Source organism: Perissodus microlepis, chromosome 14, assembly GCF_051167445.1.
Source record: "Perissodus microlepis isolate ML-2025 ecotype Zambia chromosome 14, ASM5116744v1, whole genome shotgun sequence".
Taxonomy (NCBI): Eukaryota; Metazoa; Chordata; class Actinopteri; order Cichliformes; family Cichlidae; genus Perissodus; species Perissodus microlepis.
In genome coordinates, this window is record NC_140474.1 from 2,477,894 (window position 1) to 2,496,589 (window position 18,696).

Sequence of the window (18,696 nt, forward strand, 5' to 3'; positions counted from 1 at the left end):
CAGTGCATACTCGGTCACACCAGGCATGAAAGTTTGTTAAAGAGAGGCTGAGAGCGCCTCTGGCAGATGTCTGAAATAAAAAAGCTTAATGAAAACTGTTTTTACACAGTCTTCAACTTCAGTTTGAATTTGGTTAAAACTGGAGGGTCATCTCTGTCCTCGACATCTGAGGTCCGCACACCTCATTAGGAAACGATGAATTTGATGTTCAGAGAAACACCATGTGACAAACACCACGTGATTGACATTTAGACAAGTATAAAGACTTTTTCGGTCATGTTTAAAAAATGATGAGGGCCTGTGTGGCTGTTTGATCACAACTATTTTACAAACATGTCATTTAAAAAAAGTTAAATGTTTGAAACACCGCTCAAACCACTGAACGCGATATACAAGTCTGCTAAACTATCACCTTTTAAACCAACTTCATCCCAGTTTTAGGCTTCAGTCATGTCCAGTGTGCCATTTAGACACCTTTGGACAGGGTTTCTAATGCTTTGTTCAGCGGATAAACGGATAAAGTGAAATCAAATGAGAAAAACACCATCACTATGACGTCATTAAGAGAGCATTAACACATGGGGGGTAATGTGTTTGACAAACGCAGGAAAGATGCAGATTTCATGGTTCAAAGCTTTCAAGCTTCAAAACAATCAAAGCAGGATTTGTTAATTCTAAAAATATTTTTTTGTAAAGTTTGCTAAACTGTCAGGATGCGAGCAGAGCTTCCTGCTGACCAGCGCTGAATACACACCCATCGTTTACCCTTAAACATGTCACTGGTTCCTCCACCTTCAGCTGCGTCCTTGTGGTGGAGAGAGGCGTTCAAAGCCGCTGCTCTCTGACGTCACGCTCAGGAAGAAAGTTTGGGTTGCTGTTTGTTGGGGGGGGCGGGGCCTGTGCGGAGGAGGGGAGCGGTGATGCTGAGGAGGAGTAACCGAGGAAGAGCAACAGGTTTCAGTGTGCTGATGGGTTCACGAGGACAGAGCACGAGCGTATGAAGAGGACCGGATGAAAGGTACGGAACACAGGTTCGTATGGATGTTGTCTCTGAAAAGAGGCAGCTTTAAAAAAACTGTTTTTATTTCAAATGTAAAAGTTGGTCATCAGAGTGACCCCGAGGTGGGAAGTAACGAAGTAGAATTTCCAGGTATCTCTACTTAACGTGAGCGTTTCTTGTTACTTTTTACTTTTACTCCCCACATTTTTAAACAAATATCTCTACTTTTACTCTTTACGTTTTAAAACAGACCCGTTACTTTAAGTTCATTCATATTGTGTGTGCTCGGTGTTAAACAGGGCCGGTGTTCCAGATTAACTGGTGTCACAGGTTAACTGGTGACGGTCAAACAGGCAATAAAAACTAAATATTTCATCTGTGACATTTGTGAGATTAATTCAAACAGACTCCGTCGTTTTGCTCTTGAACAATCAAATATTAAAAACTGCCGCGCGTGTACCTGGTAATATTCTCACGCACGAGTTGATCGCGAAAACGGCAAACAAATATACGTCACCACGCCGATTCACAGGGCAGCACGATGAGGAGAATCCTGTCTTCGTTATCATCCCCATCACTCCGTGTCAGCCTCACAGCTAAGGCTGCAGTTTAATTCGTGTACACGTAAATGAACTGCCATAGCCTGTGACCAGGTGAGCCCGTGACACACACCTGCACCTGCTGTCACCACAGAACCAGAGGTAGCCGCAAGAAATCACAATGGGGTCAAAAAACAGTAGAGGAACAAAAGACAGCATGGTACCCGGATGTTTGATTTAAAAAATAATAATCCAAAGAGCATTTTTGTGGTAAACTTACAAGAGTGATGTCACTATATGACGGAAGTAGCTGCTCAGAACAGGTTGTACCATATGAAAAGTCTCCTTTTACCTAAATTTGATCCCAGGCTCATCTTCTAAAATAATTTTCTAACGTAGTCGTGAAAAAGATTTTGAATTGATAGTAATGCTCTAAACTGACCAGAACAAACAGTCGTACTGAAGAAAAGAAGATTTGGCTTTAAATTGTGACACTTGGAGTGGGTGTAAAACAGATTTCAAGTTTTCTACAGATCCTGAAACTATCACACGACTATCTCATCTACTTAAAAAGTTGTAAATGGTCAAAAATGTTGGGAATAATAATTAAAAAACATTAAATTTCAGCCCGCCTCTGTCCTCTGAGGGCTGTTAATGCAGAAATTATGAAGGTAAAGTCTTTCATGGCTTCATTAAATATGTTAAAGCTGATTGTGACGGGGTAAAATTCACAATCCCCCTTAAATAATAGTAAAAAGTTGTAATATGAAAATATGGATCATAGTTGTGGATTTGAGCTGGAGAAGATTTTAATGACTTGTATAGTGCAGGTATCTTTATCTATAGTAGTACTGTGTAGTACATTAATACATCATATTTTGGGGGATGTGCCATGTGATGCCCCGCCCACTTTTGGGCACTCCTGAACATGAATGCTCATTATTATGCCTGTGATTAGGAAGCAGTGCCAAAGCCTGCATGTTTGTGTGTGTTGGTTATTTGTCTCTGGTCACTCTTAGCTAAGCGTGCATCACTTTAACGTGACAGCTGGAGGAGATACTGGTGATGATAGTCAAGCTAAAGGAGGTGACTCTGTCAAGTGTTACAGAAAATCTAGTTTACAGTCAACCTGATGAACATCAGCCTTTAAAAGCCGAACACAGTCGTTTTCTTCTCTGTGTTGTGTCACAGACTGAATACCTCTGTCTATTTTAGCAGTTTCATTTTGTAGACTAAAAGATTTATCAGTTTATGGTGCATAATATTTAAAACTGATTTTTTTAATATCAAGAGCATCGTGGCTCATTTTTTCTTTTCTTCTTTCTTGTTGTTCCTCTTCTTTATTCCAGCAGGTGGTGATTAGTGGTTAGGGCTAATTATGATGCTGCAGCCTGATCACACAAAGAGAAGTGTGTGTGTGTGTGTGTGTGTGTGTGTGTGTGTGTGTGTGTGTGTGTGAGGACTCAACACCTGGTTAGAAGCTGGCATTGTGTGGACTCCTAATTACAGAGGAGGCAGTTGTTGTAAGAGTGAGGAGGGATTCATTTTAGGCGCTTGTGAGAGCCGACGGCCGCACTGCATTCATGCAGATACTGTAGCACTTTATAACTGAATTGTGGTCTTTTCTAAAGAGCCTTTGTGGGAGTTGTGCGAAGACCGTGTGTCTTGCCATCACAAGAATAACATCCAGTGAAAGAGGACGAAAATTCCTACCATTTCATATTTGAATGACATATGCAGAGAGAATGATCTGAGCAGGAAACAACGGGAAAGCAGGTTAAAAAAAATATGTGTGTGATGTCATCACTCTGCAGGGCAAACTGAAACTGGAGGTAAAAAACAGAGATTCACTCATATGAGCTTTGTTTTAGATGAAAATAATTTTGACTTGATATTAATGCTCAAACTAAGTCGTGCTTAAGAAAAGCAGATTCAGAGTGGGTGTAAAACTGATTTTAGCTTTTAACAGCACTTACACCTGAAAATGTTGTGTGAATATATCTCCTCTTCTTCAAAATTATAAGAGCTCCAAAGGCTGAAAATATAACTAAAAAGCACCCAGTTTCAGACCCACCCCTGTGCCCTATGAGGGCCTGTATCTGCGTATATATAAGTGAGTAATGACTCTGATTAACCCCCGGATTAACTGGAGATGGTGGCTGGGGAAAGGGCGGTCTGGGTGTCTCTGCTCAGACCTGCGTGACTTGGACCTGGATCGGCAGCAGAAACTATGGATGAATTTAAGAAGAATGACGACAGGGACAAGAAGGAACCCGACAGTGTGCTTCAGTGCTTTTTCCTGCACACATTAAATGACTTATTCAGACTAAGCTAACCTGAGAGTTCATCCTTCTTCCTGTTTGGCCATTTGAATTGCTTGTGGTTTTAGCTGAAGATGATTTTAGTGTAATTTAGTGTGTTAGGTGTTTATTATGTGAATCACAAAGAAGCTAGCCTTTAAGGCTGGAGGAAGGAGCTAAGAGAGCTTGTTTTAGACAAGAGACGCTGCATCAAAGCCCGTGTTAGACAAAGAAGGATTATTCTGAACTGTGGATGTTTCAGAACTATTCTTTTGATAGGAAATGAGTATTATGGGTCCCCTTGACCTTGAAGTATCACGTTCATGTGTGCAAAAGGCTGCTGCAGCTGATGTTTTGAGTGCTAACTGGCTGACTGTTGACAGTTACAGTAACTGCCATTAAAACGAAACAGTCTGTTGGAAATAAAAGTAACTGCTTCTTAAAAAATAAATGTGGTTATCCTGAAGCGTGTTTGTGTAAGCGAGAGCCTGTGCTGCGTGTCTGCCTGTGCTGCGTGTCTGCCTGTGCTGCGTGTCTGCCTGTGCTGCGTGTCTGCCTGTGCTGCGTGTCTGCCTGTGCTGCGTGTCTGCCTGCCTGGCGTCTGTCTGCTCGAGTCTATTGTCAGTCATGAAAAATAATCATGGCCTCACTCTCACCCTCTCCAGCTGTTAAAGACACCTGATGCTGCAGTCTGATCCGCTCACCTGGGACTGAACACACACACACACAAACACACATGGCTGCTAACGCACGTTCAGACCCGCCCATCCTCACAGAGCAGGAGGAGTTACAGAGAAGAGCCAATCAGGTCACAGATGAGGTAAGAGGATTATGATGGTAAATAAGTGTTTTATTAATTATTAACAACCACACATAGAAATGGCCGTTTACTTGTTACACTTGTATCCAGTGCACATTAACCTGATAACACCTGTTTGTGTAATTTACCTACTTTTCTCATGCCTAAAACCCTCCTGTGATTTAAACCGTCAACGACGGTCCTTCACCATTTTCAGTCTTAAGCTTTTTCTCCCTGACTGAAAGAAGATTTCTGGTCATCTCACCACGTCCTTAGTTTCCTTTGACTGGACAAAACATGTGCTGCAGACATGAAATATACTTCCCTCTTGTAAACGTTACTCACAAATTTGTGCCATCTCAAAAAAATGTCACAATTCATGTCCATGAGCATGAACAAATAAACAATATATCTCACGACCCGGCTGTAAATCCAGGAGCAGGAAGTCAACAAACTTGACAACATAAATGAAGGTTTGGAGGAAAATGGAAGCGTTTGGAATTCTGGAATTTTGTTGTTTATAAAAAGTGAAATAATTTCTTGATATCTTTTAACCTCTTTTGTCCCAACGTAAAAACTTGTTGTATGAGAACTAAAGGACCAAACAAAGTTGTTCTAGTTGTGTCTGTGTAGCATATGGCTAAAACACAACCATATCTGTGAAGTGTATAACTCGAGCTGTGGTCTCTCTGTGGAGGCGAAAGGACTTCCTCAGCTCCACTAACCTCTAAATGTGGACACAGATTAGTTCGTATGAGACGGCACATCTGAAACATCAGGTTCCAGGACATGAAATTCATTTCCAGAATCACAAATGAATCAATTAGACGTTTGGAGTATTTCATAGACTGCCTTGAAACAGCAGTGGGATTTAAGTGATTCTACTTAAAAATAAAAACGTATTATTTCTTTTTTATATAGTGAATTTTATCAGGGATGCCAAATATTTCCTTTCAGTGCAGCCCACCATATGGAGAGCAAAAACTGCAAAGAAAAAGGGGCTATAATACACTTTACACTGTATTTTGCTTAAGGAAACATTATGTTGCAAGTCATTAATAATGAATCAGACTGCATACCATGACCAGTTATGGAGTATGGAGCTCCATACTGAGCCTGGTCTGTCTTTGGGCTCTAGGCTGGCTTCAGAAAAAGAAAAAGTTTGAATAATGCATACAGAGAAAAACCCAACAATCATGTGATCCCCTATGAGCAGCACTTTGGCGACAGTGGGAAGGAAAAACTCCCTTTTAACAGGAAGAAACCTCCGACAGAACCAGGCTCAGGCCATAAAAACACATGGATAAAGACATGCTGTGGAAGAGAGCCTGAGATTAATAACAAGTATGATTCAATGCAGAGAGGTCTACTAACACATAGTGAGTGAAGAAGAAACACCCAGTGCATCATGGGAATCCCCCAGCAGGGCTGGAGTACCTGGCTGGAACGTCTAGTACCGGCGCGTAGCATTAGAACGCGGAAGGTCACCTTTCGCGTTCCTCAGGAACACCGCGGGATGTGACAAAACGTCGGCATGTTACGCCTCGGGAGTGAGAGCGGTCTGTCTAATCTTAAAAGCAGAGATAGTTTTCAACAGTTACTTCAAGGAGCATTTTGTTGCACGACCTTACAATCCTACACTATATCATCATGACTACAAGTAACAGACTCTTTGAGCAAACTGAATTCCCAGTTCCAGATGTTATAGCTCCTCCCCCTTTAAGGCCATCTTCCCTTTCTTCTGACTGGCTGCTCCTGTAAACAGAAAACGAGATGAGGATATTGGGCCATATCCACTTATCCCCCGTCTGCAGTAGAAAAACGATGTGAAACTAAGCCAAGCCTGAATGTTCGGCTCATGGGAATTACGCGGATTCATCTTCTCCTTTGACACTTTTGCCATGTTTCATATGAACATGGTTTTACATGTGCGTTACCCTTCAGCTAACTCGGCCTAAAGAACAGATCATGAAAGTGTCAGACCAGAACAGGTAGTCGGGTATTTCCTTTGCCAACACATTTTTGAGGCTGGCAAGGAGCGAAGAAAAATACAATCTAACAGTGGTGATATGGACGGGAGCGAGTCACAGCAGCATCCTCAGCTTATACCCCGGAGAGCGTGTCACACTCTGTGTGTCAGTCAGAGAAACCTAATGAGGATAATTATAATTAGAGCATCTCAGCAATAAAACCAAGAATTCATAATAAACAAACTGGCAAGAAGAGTGACGCAAACTACTACACAACCTGCTGAGCCACAGAGGACACAACCCTGCCTGAGGGGCGGGCCTCTTCAAGGGCACCTGGCTCACCTGGTTGCCTTGGAGACAGCTGGTCTCCAGGTGCAACTGTCTGGCACAGATGAGCTCATACATTCAGTGGGGGTAGTTTTGAACACACACACACACACACACACACACACACACACACACACACACACACACACACACACACACTCCCTGGTGTTTAAAGGCTACTGCAGGTCAGAGACATGTGTCACCTCATCATCCCATCAGTGGGGAAATCCCAGAGGACTGACATGATATTTACACAACACACACACACACACACACACACACACACACACACACACACACACACACACACACACACACAGACCTAGGGGTAGATAAACAGGCAGCTAGCAGTTTCTGCGCATGACTGATGTAGACTGTATCCTCCTGCTATAACCTATAATAACTCCTTAATGACATAAAGACGATTTTGATAGAAAGTTAAAAGTTCTTTTAACTAGAAATGACTTTCTATACACATCAGATATCTTACTTGTTCCTGCTCCCATGTGTCACTCTTTACATTTGGAGCTGAAACTATGACATATTCCGCAATACTGATGCTCAGAGATGGTTACTGAACAATAGTGAGGAACAAGAACAAGTTGTAGCTTTAGATTTTCACACTTGGTGCGAGTTGAGTTTGACTGCATTTTTGACAGAGCTTAAATGTGTTTTTACACCCTCAAATATTAAAATGTAGAATATTAACTTACTACCAGCTGCTGTCATTGTTCAGCTGATGATAAGAAATTGCATCAATATCTGATATAATGGAGGACGAGGTCTATCTCGCCCCTGTAGGCGGCCATGGTCTTTTTTTGGACACGGACCGGTTTAGGTCCGACAGTATTTTCACGTACCGGCCTTTAAGGTGTCCCGGATAAATACAAAAAAATAAAACCAGTACTGGTACCAAAAAGAAATAAGATTTAGTCATAACACACGGGAAAAGACCCAGGGAAACGAGTTAACGATAAAAACAATAACAAAATAACAATAAAAACCTGGTACCAAACGACTCACGGACCGGTACCGGTCTGTGGCCCAGGGGTTGGGGACCACTGCCCTACCAGAGGCCTGGAAGCTTGAGCTTCCTGTGTAGTGTGTGTTTAAGGTGGTGATCCACACCACTGACAGGGCCATTAAGACCACCCTCCCCACTTTGCAGGACAGCTACATGAAACGATTCACCTGCATCGTCTGCTGAATGAGGAGAAGCTTCTGACCTCACACCATCACACTGTTAAACCAGGCTGAAAGACCTCCAAGACTCAGTCACTCTTGCACTTCTGTTATTGTCGCACCGTTTCTTATGTTGGTCGGATGCATTTAATGTATTTCTTTAACTTATGTGTAGCTGCAGAGGGGAATTTAAGGACTTCACTATAGGTTATACTAAACTTTAACTGTTTGTATAACTAAGAACAAAATTAAAGCTACAAAAATGACTTGATGAGCACGCAGTTCACAAGTTCATGTAATGTGTTGAATGTTAAATATTGAAGCAGTGATTTTGTGTCTTTCAGTCACTGGAGAGCACGCGGCGGATGGTTCAGTTGGTTGAGGAGGTACACACACACACACACACACACACACACACACACACACTATAATCTAGCAATAAGAAACAAAGAACCCCACAGTGATGGAGTGATGAAGCACAAACCTCACTGTGAACTTTGTCATCATCATCTGTAAATTAGCCTGCTGTGTTTCCACATGAGGAAATGACCAGAGATCCCTGTCAGGATGACTCTAACAAAGACGGATGCAGTGTTATGATTAAGTTTAAGCTCCTGGAAAATGATTTTGGACAAACGACGGCCGGGAGAGCAGAACAGTGAGGAAAGCAGGTTTTTTCATTACTCCATAATGCACAGCATTCATGTCAAGTGCTCATACGTTCTTTTTCCATAACAGCCATTTGTTTACTTTTAGTCACTGTGATCAGGATCGAGGTCATGTGATCTTACTGCAGATAAACAGTTTAGGCAGTCTTACCTTGTTGGCTTTTTACCATAAATCTAAAATAGAAAGAATTTAAAGAAGTGAGCAGGAGCTCAGTGGATCGCCACGTGGCGTCTGCAGCAAACGTCTTTAAATCGATTTCCATATGTGCAATAAAAACCTGTTTGTAAACGATGCGTCGCTGGGGCTCCTGTCAGTAACGGGTTTTTATGTGCTCCCTCCTCCAGAGTAAAGATGTTGGGATCAGGACTGTGGTGATGTTGGATGAACAAGGAGGTAAACAGGTTTTACTTGGCTTAAATGTAAAGACTTGTCTTGACCATAAAATTTGAAATTTGTGTTTATTCTTAAATTTCTCATTGTATCAAGTTTTTTTCTCATAATTTAGCCTTTTTGTGTAAATATCCCTGATTTGAGCTTTTGATTTGGAAGGCTCGCCAGTACACATTGTGTAAACATGCCCATCTCTGTATTGATCTCTGCTCCTGCTGTGGCAACACCATAAAACTCCCGTTCAAACAGAGCAGTTGGAGCGTATTGAGGAGGGTATGGACTCCATCAACAGGGACATGAGAGAGGCAGAGAAGAATCTGACAGACATGGCCCAGTGCTGTGGCCTTTGTATCTGGCCACTCAGGAAGTAGGTCCAGGAACCTGCGTCTTTATCCAAACAGGCCCTAAAAACTGGTGCCCAGTTCCATTAAATGTGTTGCAGTGTTTATCAAATGTGATTAGATTATCAGACTCCTTCAGCAACGATAATCGTAATCAGTCGTCATCATCATAATAATCAGGGGCTTAAATTACTCGATAAGCCATCTTGAGTGAATGATGTCACTCTCTGCTCGTTTCCTTTTGCCCAAGTATTAAACTCAAAGTTTTTTTAATTTAATAATTAGTTTTAATTGATCCATTAAAAAGAAAATAATGCCAAAAGACAAAGAATGCATGTTTTTACTAATAGATGTTCAGTGAATCAGGATCTGAATGATATATATGAACAAACTATTTGGTAAAAGCCTTCAGGATGTGAATAACTACACGTTTGGTGTTTCTGAAGTAGAGATTTTTTGGCTTGAAGGATCAGAAAAATCTAATTTATAGACAAAGGCCTGTAAAAATGAACTCGATATAACAGATAAGCTCTGCATCTCTTGCATCTGATGTCTGTTTATAGCAGAACGGTGACAATGAAGAGTTTTCTAACTGCACGTGACTAAAAATACCTAAATTTGGATTTGGAAGACACATTTGTAGAAATGTTCCTTAAAATCTTCTTTAAAAGAAGCACAGATGCAGAAACATCCTTCGTACATAGCCCGAGAGAATAAAACAGAATGGAAGTGGGCACCGAGGTCAAAGGACGTTGGCTCTGCACCGTTTGGTCCAGTGTGCTGTTAGCATTTAGCGCAGCGTGGTGGTGTTCTGTTTCACGTTTCTGGTGGCTGGTTTCTCAGTTCATCTGTGCAGCCGCGTGGAAATACTTTGTGATTTTTTTCTTTTATTCCACCTCCCTCCTCCTCTCTTCTCCCTCCATTCTTCTCGTTACGTTCAACCTTATTTCCTGCTTTCTTTCACCTTTGCTCTTCCTTCATCCTGCTCCGCCGCATCCTCTCATAGAGCAGTTGGAGCGAATAGAGGAGGGCTTGGATCAGATCAACTCTGATATGAAGGAGGCAGAGAAAAACCTGACTGACCTGGGCAAGTGCTGTGGTCTCTGCTCCTGTGATAAGTAGGTGGAGGTGTGTGTGGCGTGTGTGTGTGAGTGTGTGTTTGTCTGTAAACATTATTCAGAGGTAAGTATATGAGATGTAGTCATAAAATTATGGGAATCTATTTGTAAAAACCTAAATTATACCTGATTCACAGCCCTGGGCCACGTTTACTGCAGCGGCTTCACCACAAACCTCAGATTCATACAAAAGGCACTTTTCCACCATATCAAAGCAATCTGTCAGCTCGGTCCTGTTATTATAATGTTAATAAAGTTGAATTCGTTCTGTAAGGTCAGACTACAACATTCAAACACCATCACAATGAGCAGCCATCTTATTCACCAGTTTTTTCTGGCGATTTCACATTTTCAGGGCTCGGCGTTGGTGTTATGGCTGCTGCCGTGTTGGAAATGACCATATTTGTAGTTTTTGGCACTTAGCAGGAAAGCTAAACTGAGTGTTCTTCTTAAAGAAACCACTCTGAAGTGCAGATCTAAATGTGATATAGTTCTTGTTCTTTATGGGCAGAGACCCCAAACGCACTGATCAGGATGATCCCAGTGATACCAGTGAGCACTGGAGGTAAAATAGATGTTTCCAGTAAGGTGCTTTAACATACAGTGCGACGCTGACAAGGAGCAAATAGCCTCCTGAGATTTAAACATGAGAAAACTCTTCAGATTTGGTTCATTAGTTGCTTTTAGCTTTTGCTGTCGGCTTGCTTTGCTGCTCTGATTTGCTCTGAAGTAGTCCAGCGCCATGTTTGTCGTGTTTTATGGTATAAATGGACCCTTGGTGTACCCGTACTGTAGCTGCAGGAGCAGTATGGGTACACCTGTGGTTCTCACGTTTCACGTTTAACAGACTTCACTCATTAAAATCGACATCCATGGGGTCATTGTCTCTTTCTCTTCCAGACTAAAGGCTTTTGAGGAGAGTGGAGCATACAAGGCAGTTTGGGGCAGAGCCTCAAGCCAGGATGGCGTTGTAGCCAATCAGCCGCCGTCATCTCGGGTCGTGGATGAGAGAGAGCAGATGATTATGAGTGGAGGATACATACGAAGGTAGGGAGAGAGTGACACACAGAGTTTAGTGGAGTGTGTTATTGTGTGAGCTGAGAGATGGCAGCTGCATACACGGTTTGTGTGTGTCTGAGTGTGTGTGTCTGTGTTTGCTCTTCTTTACAGCAAACTGACATCTAATACTTAAGCCATCACACACAGGCAGCTGGTCAAACACAAACACAAAAACTTGCACACATCTTTGCAGCATTAATGTTTTCCTGCTTTATTCCTGCCCGTGTCAGGGCGACCGGCGACGCCCGCGAGGACGAGATGGAGGAGAACCTGGCACATGTGGGCAGCATCGTCGGAAATCTGAAGAGCATGGCCCTGGACATTGGCAACGAGCTGGAAACACAGAATTCCCAGATCGACCGCATACAGGGCAAGGTACCGCTGTCCTGTTCTGCATGTAGGAGACCTCAGTGTGTACTAATCAAATAAAATTCATTTCACCAGACTCTGTTAAATGTAACAATTTTTAGCTCGCTGGGATGAACGTGCAACCATATGCCGGGTTTGAATCCGACCTGTAGCCTTTGCCGCATGCCTTCCCCTCTGCTTTCATGTCACTCTTTACTATATCGCTCAAATAAAGCCAGATAAAGAGTAAATAGTCGACGATTACTTTTACAAGACTCTCAAAGCACCTTGTAGTAAACTCAGGTAGGGATTCGGAAGAGTAGGAGGCCAAGGAAGACATTAAGCTCTTAACTCCCACCAGGTCAGGGTTAGAGTTGGATTTTGTTTTAGCCACATGATGAATAAACACATTTTACAAAACTGGAGGACTTTACATAAAAGCTTTTCCTTTGACATGTTCTAGACCGGTGAAACTCTGTGAAAACAGCCACACCTAGAACATGCCAGCAAACCTCAGACTCCTGTATCTGCTTTGGCATCCAGTTCTCCAAGAACCCAGTTAAAAAAATAGCATGGAGCTCATGTTATACAGAGAAGAAGCACTAACAACGGTAAACAGTCAAACAAAAGGGCAATAGCTTCTCAAGACTATACTTGAACAAAAGCAACTGAAAATAGGTTCATCTTCAAAGTTGATTTCACAGGTTCTTATGTAGGAGGGCAGACTATTCCAGAGTCTGGAAGCAATGAGAGCGTGGCCTGGTCACCGTTAGGGGAGAATTCCCAGAAGTTGTTGGGATAATGATCTCTGTGATATGGAGGAAAAATAGGCAGTTAACAGACCTGAGCAGCCATAAACAGGAGTGACCTGCTGTCTTTTCTTTGTACCAGTTAAAAGTCAAGCTGCTGTACATTGAACTATGTGAAATAGAGAGTGAGAGTGGAATTAGGCAATCTTATACACAGAGTTGCAGTAGAGCAGCTGAGAGGTAGGTAAGGGGTGGATAGCTGTTTCCAGATCCTTTAGTCAGACGGAAGATGGAGTTCCATGAGTTTCACACGGATCTATCTGGGATCTTAGTGAGGAGAGGAAAGGGGAATTATGGCAGTTCATCTCAGGCTTGTGCCCAGAGAGGGAGATGAATGAAATCAATAATGGGGCTTTTTACCTGACAGAAGCAGTTTGTGCTCTTCCCTTTGAGTCAGAGATGAAAGCAGCACAGGAACTTGTGCTAACAGCACTCAAGCTAAGAATTCTTATCTATGAACAGTTCCTTCTGAGCAGGAGGTGTTTGATTATATTCACCCTACTGTGTGTTGTTGGACTGTAGAGCTTGCCGAGCCTTTTTTGTAAGGCCTTCCTTTGATTATCCAGTGCAATTAAGCAAACCTGAAAGTGAAAGATAGATGGAGAGCACAGCTGTTTGTGCCTGCCTACCACATTCTTGTTAACACTTCCTTGTTCTTTCTTTTTTCCCATCCTCTGCAGGCTAATCTCAACGTTACCCGAATCAGTGCTGCCAACCAGAAGGCTACCAACCTCATGAAACGATAGAAGTGCTCTTCCAGTCTTTTTCTATTAAACTGTGCTTTTGCGTGCCGTGCCAGTATGCTGACACTGTTATTTTAAACCTCCCATTACTCACTTTTGACAGTGAAATGTGCTGTAAAACTCATCTAGAGGCCGTAAGTCCATTATTTTTACTAGTGGGTTTAAAGTGGAGCTCTTTATTCCGTAAGCCGTATTTTAACATTCCTGTTTGTTCCCCAAATATCATAATAGAAAGTCGTAAGTTTTGTTTATTTGTATAAAATGTGACCTATGATTATTATAAGTCAGTTTGCAATGCAATGTACGCTCTGTTTTACCGCTCAGCGTGGCCTCCTTTAGCTCTTGGGAACCTTTAATGGTCCCTGTGGGGAAAAATTGGGTCACTCCAGCAGCACCATCACTGCCAGCAGTAGCAGTAGAGAGCACAATCACACAAATACGTCAATTTGTGTGAAGAGCGGCTGTCCCTGCTGTGGTGTTGTGAAACATGAGCCCATACGTCGCCTTTTCCATCTGCCGGACGGACAGGGGAATAACGGCATCTGTGCAGCAAAATGTTCTGAAAAGCAACCAGTCCAGTCCCAAATTACACAACCCTGTTCTTCCACTTTCTCCAAAATCTGCCACTGTGTATGAAACACGTATGTGACGGCGCCCTCTGTCGGCCCAGTCGGGTATTGCCCAGAAGAAGGAAATACGTATTTCCCCACAATGGAGGATCTCTGGCGACACCAAGCGGACGCAAGCGGAACATGCATTCTTCCTGGCCTCTCCCATCTTCCTTTTGTCTCCATGTTGATAGAAAATGGTGGTGACACCAAGTGACGTTGTTGCTGATTTTACGACCCTGTCTCTCAGTCGTGCACGTCAAAGGTTTGCTGACAATGCCAAAAGTCACCATATCCTAATTGATTTGTACTTGATGTCTGTGTTTGTAATGTTAGCCAATCAGGGAGATCCTTAAGTAAACTATGCTGTCTTTTTATTAGCTGCTAGGTTTGAAATCGTTCATTGGGTAATTTGGGGGATTTAGAAGCTGTTTTTTGTTTAATTATGCACTGCTGAGTAATATAGCACAAATCATAGAAGTGTAGATGATGCTGACCTATGTTGACCTAAAAAGGCCTTCATGTGCGTAACTACAAGGTAACTACTACAGCTGATCACTTGTGTGTGTTTGCTACGATAAAATGTTGAAATATGAACGTAATGAATAAAAAAAAAATGTGCGCAGGAATATAGCGTACGTGATTTTGGGACTAATTAATTATGTGAGGCGGGAGGAGGGGCTGTGAGGGTGATGGTAGTCATTAAATATTCACCATATTCGTGAGTTTGGTGACTGATGTGTTGGGAATGGGAGTGACTGGTGCATACCGCGTCTGCGGCACATGGGGGCGCGCAGCGGCCTGAAAATGTTGCGCGTTCGAGGAAGAAGAAGGAAAAAAACCACACGCGCTGCGTGAATAGAGTCTGCGCAATTCGCTTGTTCTCGTCACTCCGAACTTTCGGGAGAACCACGAAGGAAGGAGGGGAGAACAGCGCCATTTGCCTGGTAATTATTTACAGCATATGCGGCCTTTTAAAAAACACTGCACGTCACGCGGAATCCGCAATAGCAGCCCGCACGGGCGGCGTTTTCGCGCAAAACGTACGAACGTGCTACAGTGCGAAATAAAAGCGTAGCGCCGAGCTAGCAGGCGTCTCCTCCAGCTCTGACACCGAGAGTTGGAGCGCAAAGACACCGCACAGCTCCGCTTGTAATGTTCGCGATAATCCGGCTCGTGGTTACGGAAATTCGCAGGATTCGCACGTCTCGTCGTTTTCACGCAGCACCGGTTCAGCTCCGCGTAGCTAACAGACGCGGAGGAGTCGGGTGGGCAGCTCCCCGTGTGAACCATCAGGCACGAGCTCAACAAAGACACAGCACGGTCGCAGCTGATTGGTTCGCGTGGGTCACGAGGCCTGGTAGAACGCAATGTTGATCAGGTATTTAATGAGATCTGGAACATTAGTACGCTCTCGTGGATGTTTACAGCAGGCCAATCAGCGCCGGTCCGAACTCCGTGACGTAAACAGAATTCAACAGATTAACCAAAAGAAACAAAGTAACTAATAAAAGCACTTTAGAAGGATGTCTGCACTGACATGGTTACTTACTTTGTAGCTACTTGATATATGGATACACACATACATGTGTATGTAGAGGAATTTCCTACACACACGTGTGGGTGTCATTAGGTTTCCTCAGAAAGTAGAAAAAGAATAATTTCTGAAAGACAGGAAAATAGTCATCTGTCAGTGTTCGTGTATGTTAAAGTCCAGCCAGGAGGGGGCAGTATAGGGACACGAGCTGAAGGAAAAACGAGATGTTCTCGTCCACAGCCATGAAAGCGGCCTCTGTCCAACACTGCAGGTGGTTTTCCTGAAATCTGCACTGGCTGTTTATGGTTCAGTCACCCTGAAAACAGTCCACTGTCTGCTACGCGTGCAGCACTTTTTGTCTGTGTTGCTAATTAAAGTTAAGTTTTCACAACATAAAATCCAGTTCTCAGAAGTCTTGTGTGTCAAAGGAGGAGACGGAGACACTCGTAGGTTCGGTTCAGCTGCACAGCTGTCGCTCAGGTGATAACATCTGCGAAGTCCAGTTTTATATGAATTCGTCGCAGTCACTAAATTTGTATTTTTTTTTTTTTTTTTAAAGTATGTAGAAGGATTTTTGAGAACATAATTTTGTAACCTTTAAGTTGTGAGCTGCAGGTACATTTAAAAGTGCCAGTGGATGACTGGACTACCTGCTTCTGCAGTCATTTTTAAAATTGGGAACATACTTGAAACATGCATGAAATATTTATGAAACTGTATGAAGAAAGTTTTGTCTCACAACTTGTAAAAAAACATGCCAAATTTTATATTCATCACTTCAAAAATATTTGTTTCAGTGGATCAGTTAGTGTCGCTGGGACCAGAAAATTGGTCCAGTGAATAAAAATGTTTTGATTTTTTTCTTTTTTCTGAAGAAATTTAATGGTTTCACAGACTTAGAAGAAACAACGCCTCACAATAGGGAAAAAAAACAATATTGCTCAGATTCCTACAGAAACTGCTCACTCCACAGCTTGGTAGCTTGTAATATGAACGTATTAGGTGTACCAGTGCTCTAAATGCTCACTCTAAACTTGAGTGGGCAGATAAATTTGGCTGGCCATTAACATACAAAGCTTGGACGAATGGGACTGCTATCACTTCCCGTGATCCAAAACAGTAGTTACGCCTCTTTTCCGCTGGTATCTACTCGTCTTAACTCGGTTGTTAGGTTTTTCCATTAGGTAGTAGTACCTGGTACTGGTTACTTTTTTAGTATCTGTTCAGTGGGGGTTGCAAGTAGGGTTGGGTTTAAAAAATAGATTTTCCGATTCAAATCGATTTCAGTTTGAATAATGCGATATGGATTCATTAAATCCTGAGTCGACTTAAATATAAATGTATTTTTCCAGAAATGCCAGAATCTCAGGTTAAAGCTAACAAAACGATTTCAACAACCACCAACAGCTAAAACAGCAAACGATTAAAAAGCAGGTAATCCGATAAAGATGTAAACCCGACGGCACGCACAATTCACTGAACCAGCAACAAAAGAAGATCAAAACCGCTTCACGTTTAGAAACATCGTCATGGATACACTCTTGTTTTGGCAGTTTTGCTTCCACTACGATAAAATTACACTTCCTGCACAGCTCTCTCTCTCTCACTGTACTCGGAGACCAGTTTACCATCAAAAATCTGTTTTCTGCATTATTCGCTTGCTTACTACGCACCAGTCTACCGTTGTGTACAGCGCTGTCTGCCACACATGACCTCCAACAAGAAAGCCTCGTTTCTGTTCGATCCTAAAGAAATGTAAACTTTTACAAATGATGTCAAATTGCAAAACTCTCAGCTGTGTCTCTCATCAAACCTCTGTAACTTTGCTCTGCTTCACTTCAGCAGCATCAGGTAATGTTCAGATGTTGATTCATGGTTTTCTTCAGTTTGTTTTTCTACTGCAGAATATTTTAAGGTTTTCTGCTATAAAAAGCCAGGACAGGAAAATCTGCTTCATGTTTTTGTGTTTTATCCTCAGTTACTTTGACACAAAGGCATCTGCTCACACCTCTGATGAAGTCTCACAGTGTCAGCTTTGTTTTTATACATAGATATAAAATATGGATGTACGGATAAATGATCAGAATTATAAGATTTCTGACTGTCTGAGTCAAAATCAAATTGAATCAAATCGGCACCTTGTGAATCAGAATTGAATCGGTCATGGAAATCCTTGACGATAACCAGCCCTAGTTGCAAAAATGTGACGTCGACAGACTGCATGCTGGTGACTGGCCAGGCTGTGGCGTTGCTCGCTGAGTCATGAGATTGTCTCCTTCAAAGAAATCAAAACCGCCATTTTTGAATCTCGGCCACAAATAGCCACACAACATCCAACACTCTGGTCCGCGAGTCTGACAGAAAGCCACAGACTGAGCAGCAGGTGTAGCATCACCTTGAAATCCTCTATTTTTGTGTTTGTGTCATATAAACATGACATCACAAGACTTTCAGCCACGTTACTTTGATGACCACATGCACATTTAGGTGGTGCTTGTTTGCAGTGTAAATCGACCCAAACTGATCAGTCAAATCGAGTCATGGAGTCCATCCTACCCAGGCCTGCATCACAGCATGAGAAAATATGAGACAGGAAGCACCACAACTAGCTGATTAGCAATGACTGAATTTTCAGAATAAGAGCGAGGGTTAGGAGACTGTTTAGTGTAACTCAATGATGTTATTATCTTACATGGATTAAATCTCACATTAGTCAAAATGTACTCATCTGTTTATGCTGAAATTTAAAGTTATACTTCAATCTGCACAAAAGCTTATTAAGTAGCTTATTTAGAGCAATAATAAGGAATAGTTTTTAAACAGAGTGAAATATTTTGTATGCTTATGAAGCAGAGATGCTATTTCTGCCTGCTTATAATTCATTTTATCACAATGTTTTTTCCTCCATATTTCTTTTCTTTCATCGTTTTTTCCTTTGTGTTTTTTCTGCAGGTCCT

The 18,696-nt window shown here is 42.3% G+C and overlaps 1 protein-coding gene across 3 annotated transcripts; it reads left to right on the forward strand.

Moving 5' to 3' along the window:
- The first annotated feature begins 949 nt into the window (after positions 1–949).
- Positions 950–14,842, forward strand: LOC146372856 (synaptosomal-associated protein 25). Of its 3 annotated transcripts, none has more exons than XM_084950414.1 (8): positions 950–1,031; positions 4,505–4,659; positions 8,462–8,503; positions 9,131–9,179; positions 9,426–9,543; positions 11,536–11,682; positions 11,925–12,069; positions 13,532–14,842. In XM_084950414.1, exons 2-8 carry the CDS (start codon positions 4,576–4,578, stop codon positions 13,595–13,597), a joined length of 651 nt encoding a protein of 216 aa, XP_084806540.1. In that variant the 5' UTR covers positions 950–1,031; positions 4,505–4,575; the 3' UTR covers positions 13,598–14,842. The 3 variants fall into 3 exon arrangements, with proteins under 3 accessions (XP_084806540.1, XP_084806538.1, XP_084806539.1); XM_084950412.1 differs by lacking the exon at positions 9,426–9,543 and adding an exon at positions 10,524–10,635; XM_084950413.1 differs by lacking the exon at positions 9,426–9,543 and adding an exon at positions 10,524–10,635 and having other exon boundaries at positions 955–1,018.
- The last annotated feature ends 3,854 nt before the right edge of the window (positions 14,843–18,696 follow it).

Coding starts and splice junctions, on each gene's coding strand:
- LOC146372856 (XM_084950414.1), top strand. CDS start 4,576: ATGGCTGCTAACGCACGTTCAGACCCGCCCATCCTCACAGAGCAGGAG. Junction 8,504..9,130: donor TGGTTCAGTTGGTTGAGGAG/GTACACACACAC, acceptor TCCCTCCTCCAG/AGTAAAGATGTTGGGATCAG. Junction 12,070..13,531: donor TCGACCGCATACAGGGCAAG/GTACCGCTGTCC, acceptor CATCCTCTGCAG/GCTAATCTCAACGTTACCCG.